General features: G+C 46.2%; 1 protein-coding gene across 1 annotated transcript; it reads left to right on the forward strand.

The window, feature by feature from the left end:
• Positions 1-5,542: 5,542 nt before the first annotated feature.
• LOC124708763 (multiple organellar RNA editing factor 3, mitochondrial-like) lies at positions 5,543-9,168 on the forward strand. The gene is made up of 4 exons (XM_047240429.1): positions 5,543-5,944; positions 7,766-7,863; positions 7,959-8,024; positions 8,804-9,168. Exons 1-4 carry the CDS (start codon positions 5,580-5,582, stop codon positions 9,037-9,039), a joined length of 765 nt encoding a protein of 254 aa, XP_047096385.1. The 5' UTR covers positions 5,543-5,579; the 3' UTR covers positions 9,040-9,168.
• The last annotated feature ends 4,807 nt before the right edge of the window (positions 9,169-13,975 follow it).

Genomic DNA, 13,975 nt, shown 5'->3' on the forward strand with positions numbered 1-13,975 from the left:
ATTTTCAGGAGTGGCCATTTTAGCAGTAGTAAATAAAGCAAACTAGATAAAGTAAATGCAAGTAACTAATTTTTTGTGTGTTTTTGATATAGAGTGCAAGACAGTAAATAAAGTAAAGCTAGCAACTATTTTTTTTTGTGTTTTGATATAATGCAGCAAACAAAGTAGTAAATAAAATAAAGCAAGACAAAAACAAAGTAAAGAGATTGGATTGTGGAGACTCCCTTGCAGCGTGTCTTGATCTCCCCGGCAACGGCGCCGTAAATTTAGCTTGATGACGCGTAAAGCACACGCCCGTTGGGAACCCCAAGTGGAAGGTGTGATGCGTACAGCAGCAAGTTTCCCTCGCAAGAAACCAAGGTTTATCGAACCAGTAGGAGTCAAGAAGCACGTCGAAGGTTGATGGTGGCGGGATGTAGTGCGGCGCAACACCAGGGATTCCGCGCCAACGTGGAACCTGCACAACACAACCAAAGTACTTTGCCCCAACGAAACAAGCTGAGGTTGTCACTCTCACCGGCTTGCTGTAACAAAGGATTAGATGTATAGTGTGGATGATGATTGTTTGCAAGAACAGTAAAGAACAAGTATTGCAGCATATTTGTATTTCAGTATAAAAGAATGGACCGGGGTCCACAGTTCACTAGAGGTGTCTCTCCCATAAGATAGATAGCATGTTGGGTGAACAAATTACAGTCGGGCAATTGACAAATAGAGAGGGCATAACAATGCACATACATGATATGATGAATATTGTGAGATTTAATTGGGCATTACGACAAAGTACATAGACCGCTATCCAAACATGCATCTATGCCTAAAAAGTCCACCTTCGGGTTATCATCCGAACCCCTTCCAGTATTAAGTTGCAAAACAACATGACAATTGCATTAAGTATGGTGCGTAATGTAATCAATAACTACATCCTTGGACATAGCATCAATGTTTTATCCCTAGTGGCAACAAGCACATCCACAACCTTAGAACTTTCTCGTCACTCGTCCCGCATTTAATGGAGGCATGAACCCACTATCGAGCATAAATACTCCCTCTTGGAGTTAAGAGCAAAAATTTGGCCGAGCCTCTACTAATAACGGAGAGCATGCAAGATCATAAACAACACATAGGTAATAGATTGATAATCAACATAACATAGTATTCTCTATCCATCGGATCCCGACAAACACAACATATAGAATTACGGATAGATGATCTTGATCATGTTAGGCAGCTCACAAGATCCGACAATGAAGCACATGAGGAGAAGACAACCATCTAGCTACCGCTATGGACCCATAGTCCAGGGGTGAACTACTCACTCATCACTCCGGAGGCGACCATGGCGGTGAAGAGTCCTCCGGGAGATGAATCCCCTCTCCGGCAGGGTGCCGGAGGTGATCTCCGGAATCCCCGAGATGGGATTGGCGGCGGCGGCGTCTCGCAAGGTTTTCCGTATCGTGGCTCTCGGTACCGGGGGTTTCGCGACGAAGGCTTTAAGTAGGCGGAAGGGCGGAGTCGGGAGAGTCACGGGGGCCCCACACGCTAGGGCCGCGCGGGCCCCTCTAGGCCACGCCGCCCTAGTGTGGCGGCGCCCGTGGCCCCACTTCGTCTCCCCTCCGGTCTTCCGGAAGCTTCGTGTAAAAATAGGACCCCGGGCGTTGATTTCGTCCAATTCCGAGAATATTTCTTTACTAGGATTTCCGAAACCAAAAACAGCAGAAAACAGACAATCGGCTCTTCGGCATCTCGTTAGTAGGTTAGTTCCGGAAAATGCATAAATACGACATATAATGTGTATAAAACATGTAGATATCATCAATAATGTGGCATGGAACATAAGAAATTATCGATACGTCGGAGACGTATCAGGAGGTTTCTTGGCCTCGCTGGTTTCTATAGGCGCTTTGTGAAAGATTTTGGATCCATTGCTGCGCCGCTGAATGAGCTTACCAAGAAGGATGTGCCCTTTGTGTGGGGCGATGCACAACAAGACGCCTTCATGATTCTGAAAGATAAGTTAACACATGCTTCATTACTCCAACTTCCTGATTTCAATAAGACTTTTGAGCTTGAATGTGATGCTAGTGGAATTGGTTTGGGAGGTGTGTTATTACAAGAGGGCAAACCTGTTGCATATTTTAGTGAGAAATTGAGTGGGCCTAGTCTAAACTATTCTACTTATGATAAAGAATTATATGCGCTGGTTCGGACATTAGAAACTTGGCAACATTATTTATGGCCTAAAGAATTTGTTATACATTCCGATCATGAATCTTTGAAGCATATTCGTAGTCAAGCTAAGTTGAATCGTCGCCATGCAAAGTGGGTTGAGTTTATTGAGTCTTTTCCTTATGTTATCAAACACAAAAAGGGTAAAGATAATGTTATTGCTGATGCTTTGTCGCGCCGATATACTATGCTATCTCAACTTGACTTCAAGATTTTTGGATTAGAAACCATAAAGGAACAATACTTGCATGATGCTAATTTTAAAGATGTGTTGCTGCATTGTAAAGATGGTAGAACATGGAACAAATTCGTCCTCAATGATGGATTTGTGTTCCGTGCTAACAAGCTATGCATCCCAGATGGTTCCGTTCGTCTTTTGTTGTTGCAGGAGGCGCATGGAGGAGGATTGATGGGACACTTTGGTGTGAAGAAGACGGAGGATGTACTTGCTGCACATTTCTTTTGGCCACGTATGCGTCGAGATGTTGAGAGATTTGTGGCACGCTGCACTACATGTCAAAAAGCTAAGTCTCGACTTAATCCACATGGTTTATATATGCCTCTTCCTGTTCCTAGTGTACCTTGGGAGGATATTTCTATGGATTTCGTTTTGGGATTGCCTCGTACACAGAAAGGGAGGGATAGTATCTTTGTTGTTGTGGATAGGTTTTCTAAGATGGCACACTTTATTCCATGTCACAAAACTGATGATGCTACACATGTTGCTGATTTGTTCTTTCGCGAAATTGTGCGTTTACATGGTGCGCCAAATACTATTGTTTTCGATCGTGATACTAAGTTTCTTAGCCACTTTTGGAGATGTTTATGGGCTAAGTTGGGGACTAAATTGCTATTTAGTACTACATGTCATCCCCAAACTGATGGACAAACTGAAGTAGTAAATAGAACTTTGTCTACTATGCTGTGGGCTGTTTTGAAGAAGAACATAAAATTGTGGGAAGAATATTTACCTCATGTTGAATTTGCTTACAATCGCTCGGTGCATTCTACCACTAAGATGTGCCCATTTGAGATTGTTTATGGTTTTGTACCACGTGCACCTATTGATTTGTTGCCTTTACCATCTTCTGTGCAAAATAATTTGGATGCTACAGACCGTGCTTGAATTGATACTAAAATTGCATGAGACTACTAAAGACAACATAGCACGCATGAATGTTAAGTATAAAATTGCTGGGGATAGAGGAAGAAAACATGTTGTGTTTGATGTTGGTGATCTTGTTTGGTTGCATTTGCGCAAAGATCGTTTTCCTGAATTGCGCAAGTCTAAACTAATGCCACGCGCTGCTGGTCCTTTTAAGGTGTTAGAGAAAATAAATGATAATGCATATAAACTTGAGCTTCCTGCAGAATTGGGTCCGGTTAGTCCTACATTTAACATTGCAGATTTGAAGCCTTACTTTGGTGAAGAAGAGGAGCTTTCGTCGAGGACGACTTCAATTCAAGAAGGGGGGCATGATGAGGACATCCCATCTCTTGATACAACCGCTGTACCTACAGCGATACAAATACAAGGACCAATCACTCGAGCTCGTGCCAAACAACTTAACTATCAGGTACTTTCGTTTCTTGGAACTATTCCTCACATACATGAGAATATGATGCTGCCTAAATCAGATATGTTTGTTACTCTTAGGAATGATGGACCAAGCATGGATGAGGAGGACAAGCATTGAAGCATGATCACGCATGGAGGAGATGGCAGCAAGCATTTGAGGATTGAAGATGACGCCGCAAGTGGAGATTTCAGAACTTTGAAGCCACCATAAGAAGAGATGAAGACATGGACGAAATATAGAGTTTCCCACTTCATAATTTCGTCCATAGCATAATATGGTGCTGCGTCACCTTTAGTTTTGGGCCAGGCCCATGTTATTTTCGCAGGAATTAAGTCAGCCACTTTTTAGAGTCCGTATTGAAGGGGGAAAGGCCTTCTAGGGTTTGGTTCGGCCACCATATGTATGGCTGGCCGAAACCCCACCTTTTCATCCTTTAAATACCCCCATAGCCGTCACGTTTAGACTCGGATTTTGATTAGATTAAAAGTTAGCCATCGCTGCAACTCTCGTGTACTTCTTTTGAGGCCAACGCCCGAACAAGACCGACTATTCGGAATCCCACCTTTTCAATAAAGATTTCATCTATATTCGCAATATTCGATTGCATCTTTAGTTCTTACTTGTTCTCGATTTCGGGTAGGAATTAAGACCCTCGTCTGGTCGAGCTGATCGTGCATCCGCAAGATCAGTAACTCCCGGAGATTGTCCTAGCGATTGCATTGGCGCACGAGCTTTGCACGTGTAGTCGGATCGTCAAGCACGAACTCCACCAACAAATCGACGCTATCATACTCTCATCGAAAGATCGGCCACCTTTGCCCTATCAGTCGTCGTCGATGCGGAGGAGGAACTCGAAGCAGCGCTCCTCCTGCGAGGACAAGGAGGGCGCATGCGACGGCGAGCGTGGGGCCGTAGCTGCTCCACCACGGCGGCCCCTGCCCCGACCACGGGGGCGCCCGGGGCCGCGGCCTCGACCGCCTCGCGAGCCACCGGGACCGGCCATGGACTTCCTCGCGGGCTTGGCTGCGTCGCAGGAACACCTAGGCGGCGCTACGGTCGAGCTTTGTGGCGGCTAGGGTTTCTTTGGAGGAGTGGATGATGAAGAAGAACGCGCGCCCCCTTTATATAGGTCGGCGGCATGCGGTGGCCGCAGGACGCGTGGCGTCGCCATTAACGTGGTTGGCGGAGGTGGGCGACCGCTCGGCAGCCGAGACATCGTCGCCATTAACGTGGCGCAGAGTGCCGAAGCGACGCAGCTTTGCAGTCGCTGGCGCGTTTGGAAGACACATCGACGCAGGGTCGCTGCCAGGCGGGCCCGCCGAAACGTCCGCCAGACGCGAGCGGACGTTTTCGGACGTCCGCAGAGACGCATTCGAGGCGCATATTTAGGCCAGGTTTGCGTCTCCGCGGACGGCGCGGTCACTTTGCGTCGCCCCGCTGAAACAGGCTCCAGACGCATTTCCGGTCACGGCGGACGAAAACGGTCGCTCAGCGACCGTTTGCGTCGCGTCGCTGGAGATGCCGTGAAGCCCAAACATGAGCGACCGTTTTCGTCGCGCCCGCTGGAGATGCCCTAAAGCCCAAACACATCTAGCCATTGCACGATCCATGCATGATAAAATGTGTTTTTTGGTGGCATGGGCCGTATGGCAATTGGCAAAGCCGAAAGCCACGGTAAAGTGGTAAACCCAAACCGGCACAAGCGAATGCTGTCTCGCGCACTGCCAAGTGCAAACCCTGCTCCCCCGATCTCCCCCAAATCCCCAAACCATGGCGGCTGCTGCAGGAACACGCCGCGGGCTCTCCGCCCTCCTCCGTTCCTCCCGCGCCCTCCCCCGTCGCTTCCTCCCCCTCGCAGCTGCCGCTGCCGCTGCCGCTGGCTCCCCAGCCCACCTCTCTCCCTTGGCGCCGCCATCGCGAGGGGCGAAGACGGCGTTGCCGGGGAAGTCCGGGTACTCTCCGCTCAACGACCCGTCCCCGAACTGGAGCAACCGGCCACCCAAGGAGACTATCCTGCTGGATGGCTGCGACTACGAGCACTGGCTCATCGTCATGGAATTCCCCACCGACCCCAAGCCCACCGAGGAAGACATGGTAGCCGCCTACGTCAAGACACTCACCGCTGTCCTCGGAAGGTAGATGCACTCTCGTTTTGCCATTAGTAGCCCGCTTTTATTTAGATTCAGTGAACGCGTTCTCCATCTCCCTGAACACCAGCGTTGTCCTTAGCTCACTTAGGGTGATGCAACTTCCAGGCATATCCATTCTTGTATGACTAGGGTGGATCTTTCATAATCCCAATCAGTATCTTCTCTTCTGCTTGAGGAGTTGCCCACTTACCCTGGCGTCCAGTCAGGTTTGAGGTTGACGCCATGTGCCTTCTTCACCTTGCTACGAAACCCTTGAAGGGTATAGAATTTTTTAGATAAAAGAGGGATAAATCAGGAATTTTACCACATTGGTACTATGCACCCAATAAACCCAAAAATTCGTAGTAATTTCAAATATAAAAAATTCTTCCTAGAAACAAAAGATGATCAAGTATTGTACTCGTATAAAAATGTTTGGGCTCGAAATGATTCCCATGCTATCCTGGGCAAAAAAGATAAATTTATGACGAATATAGCCTGAATAGTACCGAGGATACAATAATAGTAAATTACTCGCAAATAAATTCCCATGTTATCATGGACATGGGGCTTTTTGATTTTGTCTTTTTTACCCAAGATACTTAATTTCTCGTGAATTTTTTTATACAAGTACAATACTTGGCCATCTTTCGTTCCCAAAAGGATTCGGATTTTTAAACCTTTTTTTTATTACTGTTTTCTTTTGGATGTATGGGGTGCTTGGCATCCAATGAGCATGAACGTATTTTCTGATAAAGCAGAGATTACTGGCTAGATGGGCATCCTCATCTCTAACCCCCTGGCATTCCATGGTCCTGTCTCAGTCTTAGCCACCCTCACTGATTTTCCTGTTGTTGTTGGTTCAAAATAAGGTAGGTTGGTTGAGTGTGGGTTTGAATATCAGAGATAGGGTGCACTCACCTTTGACTGGCTACAAGGCTTGCCCCTGATGTCAAACAGGGCTTAATTAAGGGACTTCTTTTATTTCATCCTTACATTGATAGATGTGGCACAGGCTGTTCCCAGAAATATGATTTACACTTAACTAACAAAATTGACATCTACTTTTTTTACTAAACCTTTCTCTTTCCGGACATGGTTTTTCTGCTCCCGAGCTCATATGCTCCTGCTCCAGTAAAAAAATTCGAAAAAAATAGCAAACGAAATCAAAAAAATCTGAAATATTTGTACAATGAACATTAACATGTGTTCTAATGGCATGCCAAAAATATCCTAGAAAAGATACATGTAGTGGTCTGTGCAAAAAAGACAAATCTGGTTGTTCCAAACAACAAATCCAAATGCTCCAAACAGCACCAAATTCTGTTATTTTTGCATTGACCACCAAACATGTAACTTCTCACCACAATGTTGCATGCAGTTAGAACACATTCTCATGTTTGTTGTTAAAAAATTCAGAATTTTTTGGTTTTGTTTGCTATTTTTTATAATTTTTTATTGAAGCAGGAGCATATGAGCTCGGGTTCAGATGTGCATTTCCATCTCTCTCCCTGTTACAATAAGTTGATAACTCTTTCCTTAAGAATACAAGCTGTTTTTCCTGATTACTGGTAGCTGTCTGTGCTATGCAGCTTGCATTGGCTTGTCACACTGTTAGGTGTTAGCCCATTATTATTATTTTAAACAGAAACAGTACCCCTGAGTACTTTATCAACCCTTTGTACTTCTTAAACATCATGTTGTAACTACTAACTATAGGCTATAAGATTATCTTTCACTCCATTTTTTATGGTTGATGTGAACGTTTGTAATGAATTTCCATGCTATTGCAAGTAAACGGATATTCATTTTAATTCCTTTGTTCAGTGAGGAGGAGGCAAAGAAGAAGATCTATTCAGTATGCACTACAACTTACACAGGGTTTGGTGCGCTGATTTCGGAGGAGCTATCATACAAAGTTAAAGGTGAAATTTCATGGCTCTCCATTTTTTTTGCAAGATATTGTCACAGAATCACGTTTGAACTGAATTTTGTACTATTGATGTTTCTACTTCTTAAGGATTGCCTGGAGTTCTTTGGGTATTACCTGATTCGTATTTGGATGTGCCTAACAAGGATTATGGAGGTTAGTACTCGTATTTACTTATTTCTTTATCCAGTGTGTCTTCATGTTCTAGGCAGAGCTTCCACACCTGACTTTTACATTTTTATCATATTACGTAAGAAATCCAAAACCACTTCATGCGGTGCTGTATCTTAACTCTGCAATGTACCCTGAGATTGTGCAAGGACATTAAATTTTTGTATTTTACATGTGCCTACATGTACAAGTGATGGTGATGATAGTACATGTGCCTACATATACAAGTAGGGAAATCCACTTTGTTTCCTAGGCATATATGAACTCATTGTCTAAAAACACATTCAAAATGTCAAAAAAATCCAAAAAATAAAAATAGCGTCTACATTCAGACAATTTTATGTTTGCACACAAAGCTTGGGAGAAAAAGAACATTTTTTTGTGGCTTGTGTAAATCAGACGATTTTCCATGCTCCAATAATGACTGCACGACATTTTTGTCTTTTTTACACAGGCCACAAAAAATTATTTTTCCGTGAAACTTTGTGTGCGAACATAGAATGTTTGGATGTACATGTGAATTTTTTTTCAGATTTTTTTTTTGACATTTTGAAACTTTGTTTTTACCAATTTTCATAATGGGGTGCATCTACACCGATGAGCCAAAACATCACCTCTGGGAAATGAGTTCTGTATGCTGTTCTTGCTTGTGCACCTACAGTTTCTTTGCTTTCAGTTTTGTCTTAAGGTAGAAGTTTTCTTCTCCACCCAAATATATTCTTTGATTATCTGTTTTACTTATATTAGGCAACTACTTTGAGCAGGTGATCTCTTTGTAGATGGCAAGGTCATTCATAGGCCACAATTTCAATTCACTGAGAGGCAGCAGGTAAGAAGTAGACCTCGTCCTCGCTATGATAGGCGACGAGAAACTATGCAAGTTGAGCGAAGAGATACAATGCAGAGAGGTCCCTCAATGCAAGAACACAGGCCACCATTTTCCCAGCAGGCTGCTCATAATCAAGAGCAACATCAAATCAGGCCGCCAGGAGGGAACTAACTTTATTGTACCTTACTATTGATAATTAGGTTGGGGGTTGCCCCTCTCTCTTTTCCTTATTTTATGTTGAATTTGTTGAACCTCTTTTTTATAGCCAAAAAAGTTAAAAGAGATCTGGGTTTGCATGCATGTGTATGTACATTATGGTGCAAGGTTTTTTTTTAAAAACTTATCTGCAAATAAAGCCAAGAAATTTCTAGATTTTATGCTGATTTAGTAAAGGCTTAAATAAAAATTCCATAATGCTTTTACACTTCGATTCTAATATGTACATATACTTGAATTTAGATATTATTTTCACGAAAGTGCAAGTGGATTCTATTCTATATGGCTCACGCGTATAAAATGTACACCGCTGTAGTTTCTCTTTGTTTTTCAAACTTGATTTGATATGTTTTGGGCTTATTCTAATTTCTAGGATTTTCTACAATTTGAGTACACTTTTTCTTTTTCTTCGAAGGGCGAGTTCTGCTGTACCTGCTAGTCGGTCTGACTCCTCATCCCTGTTTCCTCGAGCATACCCTAGCCAGCCCAGTCGTTGGATTGTATCACCGCCCACCGACGTCCGACGGCGCGATTCTTACCAAGAATCGCATGTGGTTGAACTGGAGCGATTCCTACCGAAGGTTGTTTCTGTATGGGATGGGAGTGCGTCTTAGTTTTGTTTTGTTTTCCTCGTGATAGTAGAATGACCACTAATTGCCAAATTAGTAATAGTGACGCCTAAATCTAGACGTCACCATTGATCTCTTGATTCTTGTTTTAAGTAAAGTTTTCTGTTGGGTTTTAGTTTTCCTCTCGTCTAGTTGTCTGCCTAGTATCCGATAAAGCTGACTATTTTGAAAGAGTAAAATGCATGGTTAGTCATTGAACTTGAATCGTTTACTCACTTTAGTCACTGTACTCTGAAATATGCAATTTACAGTCATCGAATTCGCGCGAGGGTTCCGTCGATGGTCACTGGCAGCGGTATAGCACCGTATTTGCTGACATGGCGTGCTGTGGGTTCCACATGTCAAGTTTCCACTATGTTTACTTTGCAAAAGAAACCCCAAACATAGTTTCCCCTCAACAGAAAGGTACTCCTTAAATTCAGAAGAAAAAACATCCTGATAAAGTAGAATGCGTTGGTCATACTAACCAGCAGGGCCCTGGTCAGGGGCACCCACCCACCTTCTTCCTCCTCTCTCTCCACGGATGCACGCCGGCGCGCTGCCTGACACCTCCTCTACCCCTCCCCAGTTGCGGCGCCGATCCCTCCTTCCCGTTGTCAGGCGCGGCGTCCGCCCCCTCTTCTCCACCCTATCCATGTGCGGTGCGGGCGCATCGCCTCCGCCGTGTACGACGTCGCCGATGGCGGCGAGAAGGGAGTCTGGCGCGAAGCCCGTTCTCGACCTTGATGATAACCGAGGATCCCGAGCTCATCTGCTCGCCCGACGAAAGAGGAGGAGCCCTCTCCCCTACGGCGCAGCCCTCCCCTCCCCCTTATCTTCCCGGCCGGCGGCGCACCACCCCTGCCTTGCGATGGGCCGGACGGCACCCAGCTAATGGATGAAGCATCGAAGACCTCCGTCGGCTGCAGCTCCCTGCTGTTGCGCCAGAGCTTTGACGTGGCCGTCCCCTACGGCAAGGCCCCACGCAAAAAGTTCCCAATCCCTCTCCCGTCGGGCTCTCCAGAGGACTCCCTGCCGCCGCTAAAGACGAAGACGACATTGCGAATCTGAGGCGTCTGACTGTCTGAGCGCATCACGGTTGCTGCCGACGTGGCGGCTCATGTCTGCTTCCTCAGGGATGAAGTGTTGAAGGATGGTGCCGACGCATCAATCGCGTCGGAGCTCGCCGTGGCATCCGACGCTGCCCAAATCCACCACCACCCCTTCGCAGACCGTGAGCGGCTGGAGGAGGAGGGCTTCGAGCAGCAGTTGATGCACCGCAGCGGTGGTGGGTCAGCGCCAGGCGGAGGGAGGGGAGGCCGTGCGCGACCGCGCAGGCAAACGAGGCGCTTTCGGGCGCAGCAGGGCACATGGCTGGGGTCGCGTGGCGGAGGGAGGCTGGCGGAAACGGTGGTGCTCAGCCACACGAGCCTTTTTTTTCTTTTCTTTAGATCTTATTTGTTTCCTCGACTTTGCATTCCATCCATTTTCTTTCCATTAGAAACTACTCCCTCCGTTCTTTTAATTGACTCGAATTTAGTATAAACTTGTACTAAATTCGAGTCAATTAAAAAAGAACGGAGGGAGTAGTACTTTCTTTCTATCAGAAACTAGTACGTCCCTGCAGATGGTACGGGCTAATACGAGGATCTACACGACGAGTGACCGTAGATGAACCCTCGCGTGTATTGGGTGACCGTAAATTGTGTATTTTAGAGTACAGTGACTAAAGCGAGCAAACGATTCAAGTTAACCATGTATTTTACTCATTTTGAAACTACGGTTTGGTTCTGATCCTAACTGACCAGTGTAAGAGCAACTCTAGCACAGATTCTGTAACATGCTGGAACTGTAAGTAAACATCTTGTTTTCAGTTTTTGTTGGCGCAAGTCAGATTCGTAAACTCGCGCCACTCGTAAATATTTTTAGCCCCCCCTCTCTACCTAAGCGGGCTGCGCGGCCTATACTCCTCGAGTTTTGGTGGGTCTTCCTCCTGTCACCCCGCCTTTGGCCGTGATGGATGCCCTGCATGAGAACTAAGTCGGCGCCGACGACTTGTTCGTCGATACGCCCATAAGGTACGATGTGCATGATTCCCCATCTTTTGCATTTATTTTGCATTTACTTTGTGACTGTATGAAGGTGTTGCAATGGAGAGATACGAAGCAATGCGAGGCTCCAAAAGAAAACCATTTGCACTTGAACATTGTTGGAAGTTGTTAGAACATGTTGACAAGTGGAAGTTGAGGGAGCAAGAAAGCACCACCGAAGAAAGGGGCCTTGCTATAATTGGATGATGCTAGTCATCAGGAGAATGGAGGAGGGAACAAGAGGAAGCTAGTTGGAAACACCAATATAAAAGAGAAGGTAAAGCTTGAAGCCGATGCATCAAATTTGGCATAAAAGATTGATGAATTTATGAAGTCAAAGGAAACAATGACGTTTAAGACATTGAAAGCAAGGATGATCATGAACGATAAGAAAAATGCTATTAAGAAAACTAGCTGGGATGCACTTTGGATTTTGGACGAGAGAAAAATTACATTTGCGGAGAAGAAGGCAATGATGAAGCTCATTGCCAACGAGAATAGGACAATGATGAAAATTGCATTCGAGGAGAAGAAGACAGTGATGGAGCTCCAACGAGAATAGGACAATGATGATGGATCCTAGCACCATGGATGCTTACAGAAGGGAGTGGTGGAATATGAGGAGACTCGAGATCATTGAAAGGAGAAGGCAAGCCCATCTTGATCTTCCTTTGTCCTGGTGGTGAGTGGCTGCCTGATTGTGATGATTTGCGCATATTTTTGGTTGCAAACATTGTTATCAAACTATGTCACATATTGTTGCATTTGATGTTTACATTTTGTGTTTATAGGCTCATGCGAGGTGTGGTCGGGCATATCTCGTAAATTAAAACCGTAAACAGAATGCAAGCCTGTAAAAAGCGTTTTCCACGGTCTGCCAACGAGCTTTTACGGGCCAACATTTACGGATATGCTAGAAGCTTTGAATTCCTCTAATTGCATTTAAACACCTCCTTTGCTCTTGTTGTTTGATAATCTTGGACCAATACTTTATTTTGTGGATACTACTATATGACGATATTTCCGTTGAAACGGCTTGTTAACAATATAATGTGTTTATTTCCTCATGCACCTGAGAAATGTGCATGATGGCGGCACGTTTCGTGAGCCGCACGTCGAGTAGGCGACACGCAGCCGATTTCTGGCGCCGCCCCGCCGCCGAGGATCCCCGCCCGCCGGATTCCAACGCCACGGCGCGATGCCGGAGATGGAGGGCAATCTACTTTGACGAGGGGCTGCGGAGGTACGGTTCGATCCTCAGCATCGCTCACGAGATCATCCTACTTTTGGATGATGCAGGGTTGGAGATCGAGAGGATCGTCGGTGACCGGCGGATCGGAAACGGGATGACGATGATGTTCCCGTCCTACCATGTGCTGGTTGGTCCGCAGATGCCAGAGCTCGAGATCGATGGCATGGCGACGCATGTGCCAGCTCCGTCGTTCTCGCCGTCCTGTGTACGCGCGGGAATTTCGGATGTTGGGCTACAGGCCCGTTTTGAAGTCATGGCGACCGAAGCTTCGTTTAACATGCCACAACCCATCACTGTTCAGGAGAGACCAGCCCGAGAGATATCAGTTGCCTCCTGCGGACGAGTCTCCAACAACTTTCCCATTCCAAACCTAGATCGATGGCGCGTCGTCTTCGTGAAGGACCCCAATCCACCACGAAGCCAAGATCCATCATCTTCTCCGCCACGAATCTGGCAAGGGGTGAGATCCGGTGACGTTAGATCCTTCGTGCAAGTGGTTGGATCAATGGATCGCCAGCCTCCTCGCAGATTTCCGCCAAGAGGTGGTTACCAAAGAACGCCGTACAGTCCTCAGTTCAGATCAGCCGAGGAGAGACGGGAGGATGATAGAAGGTGGGAGGAGGAGCGACGCTGGGAGGAAGATAGAAGGAGAGAGGAGGATCGGCGTAGGGAGGAAGAGAGGAGACGTGAAGCGGAGGTGAGGCGCCGCTCGGAGGAGCACCGTCGCAACGAAGAAAGGAGGATTGAGGAGGACCGTCGAAGAGCGGAAACCCTCCGCATCACTGAGAAGGCGGCGAGGGAGAGAGCTCTGGCGGAGCGCCAGAGGAAGGAAGATTTGGCGGCGACAGGCAATCGCGATCGCTGGGCTCACCGGCAAGAGATGGCTGGGGCTCGCGCGGACTCATCTGCAAACTCCTTCACCACATCTCCTTCATCCACGT

Source organism: Lolium rigidum, chromosome 4 (assembly GCF_022539505.1).
Source record: "Lolium rigidum isolate FL_2022 chromosome 4, APGP_CSIRO_Lrig_0.1, whole genome shotgun sequence".
NCBI classification, from domain to species: Eukaryota; Viridiplantae; Streptophyta; class Magnoliopsida; order Poales; family Poaceae; genus Lolium; species Lolium rigidum.

What these genes read in the sequence shown, in the direction of transcription:
- LOC124708763 (XM_047240429.1), top strand. Translation starts at nt 5,580, where the DNA reads ATGGCGGCTGCTGCAGGAACACGCCGCGGGCTCTCCGCCCTCCTCCGT. An exon ending in CTCACCGCTGTCCTCGGAAG is followed by an intron (nt 5,945 to 7,765) that starts GTAGATGCACTC and finishes TCCTTTGTTCAG; the next exon opens with TGAGGAGGAGGCAAAGAAGA. An exon ending in GCCTAACAAGGATTATGGAG is followed by an intron (nt 8,025 to 8,803) that starts GTTAGTACTCGT and finishes TACTTTGAGCAG; the next exon opens with GTGATCTCTTTGTAGATGGC.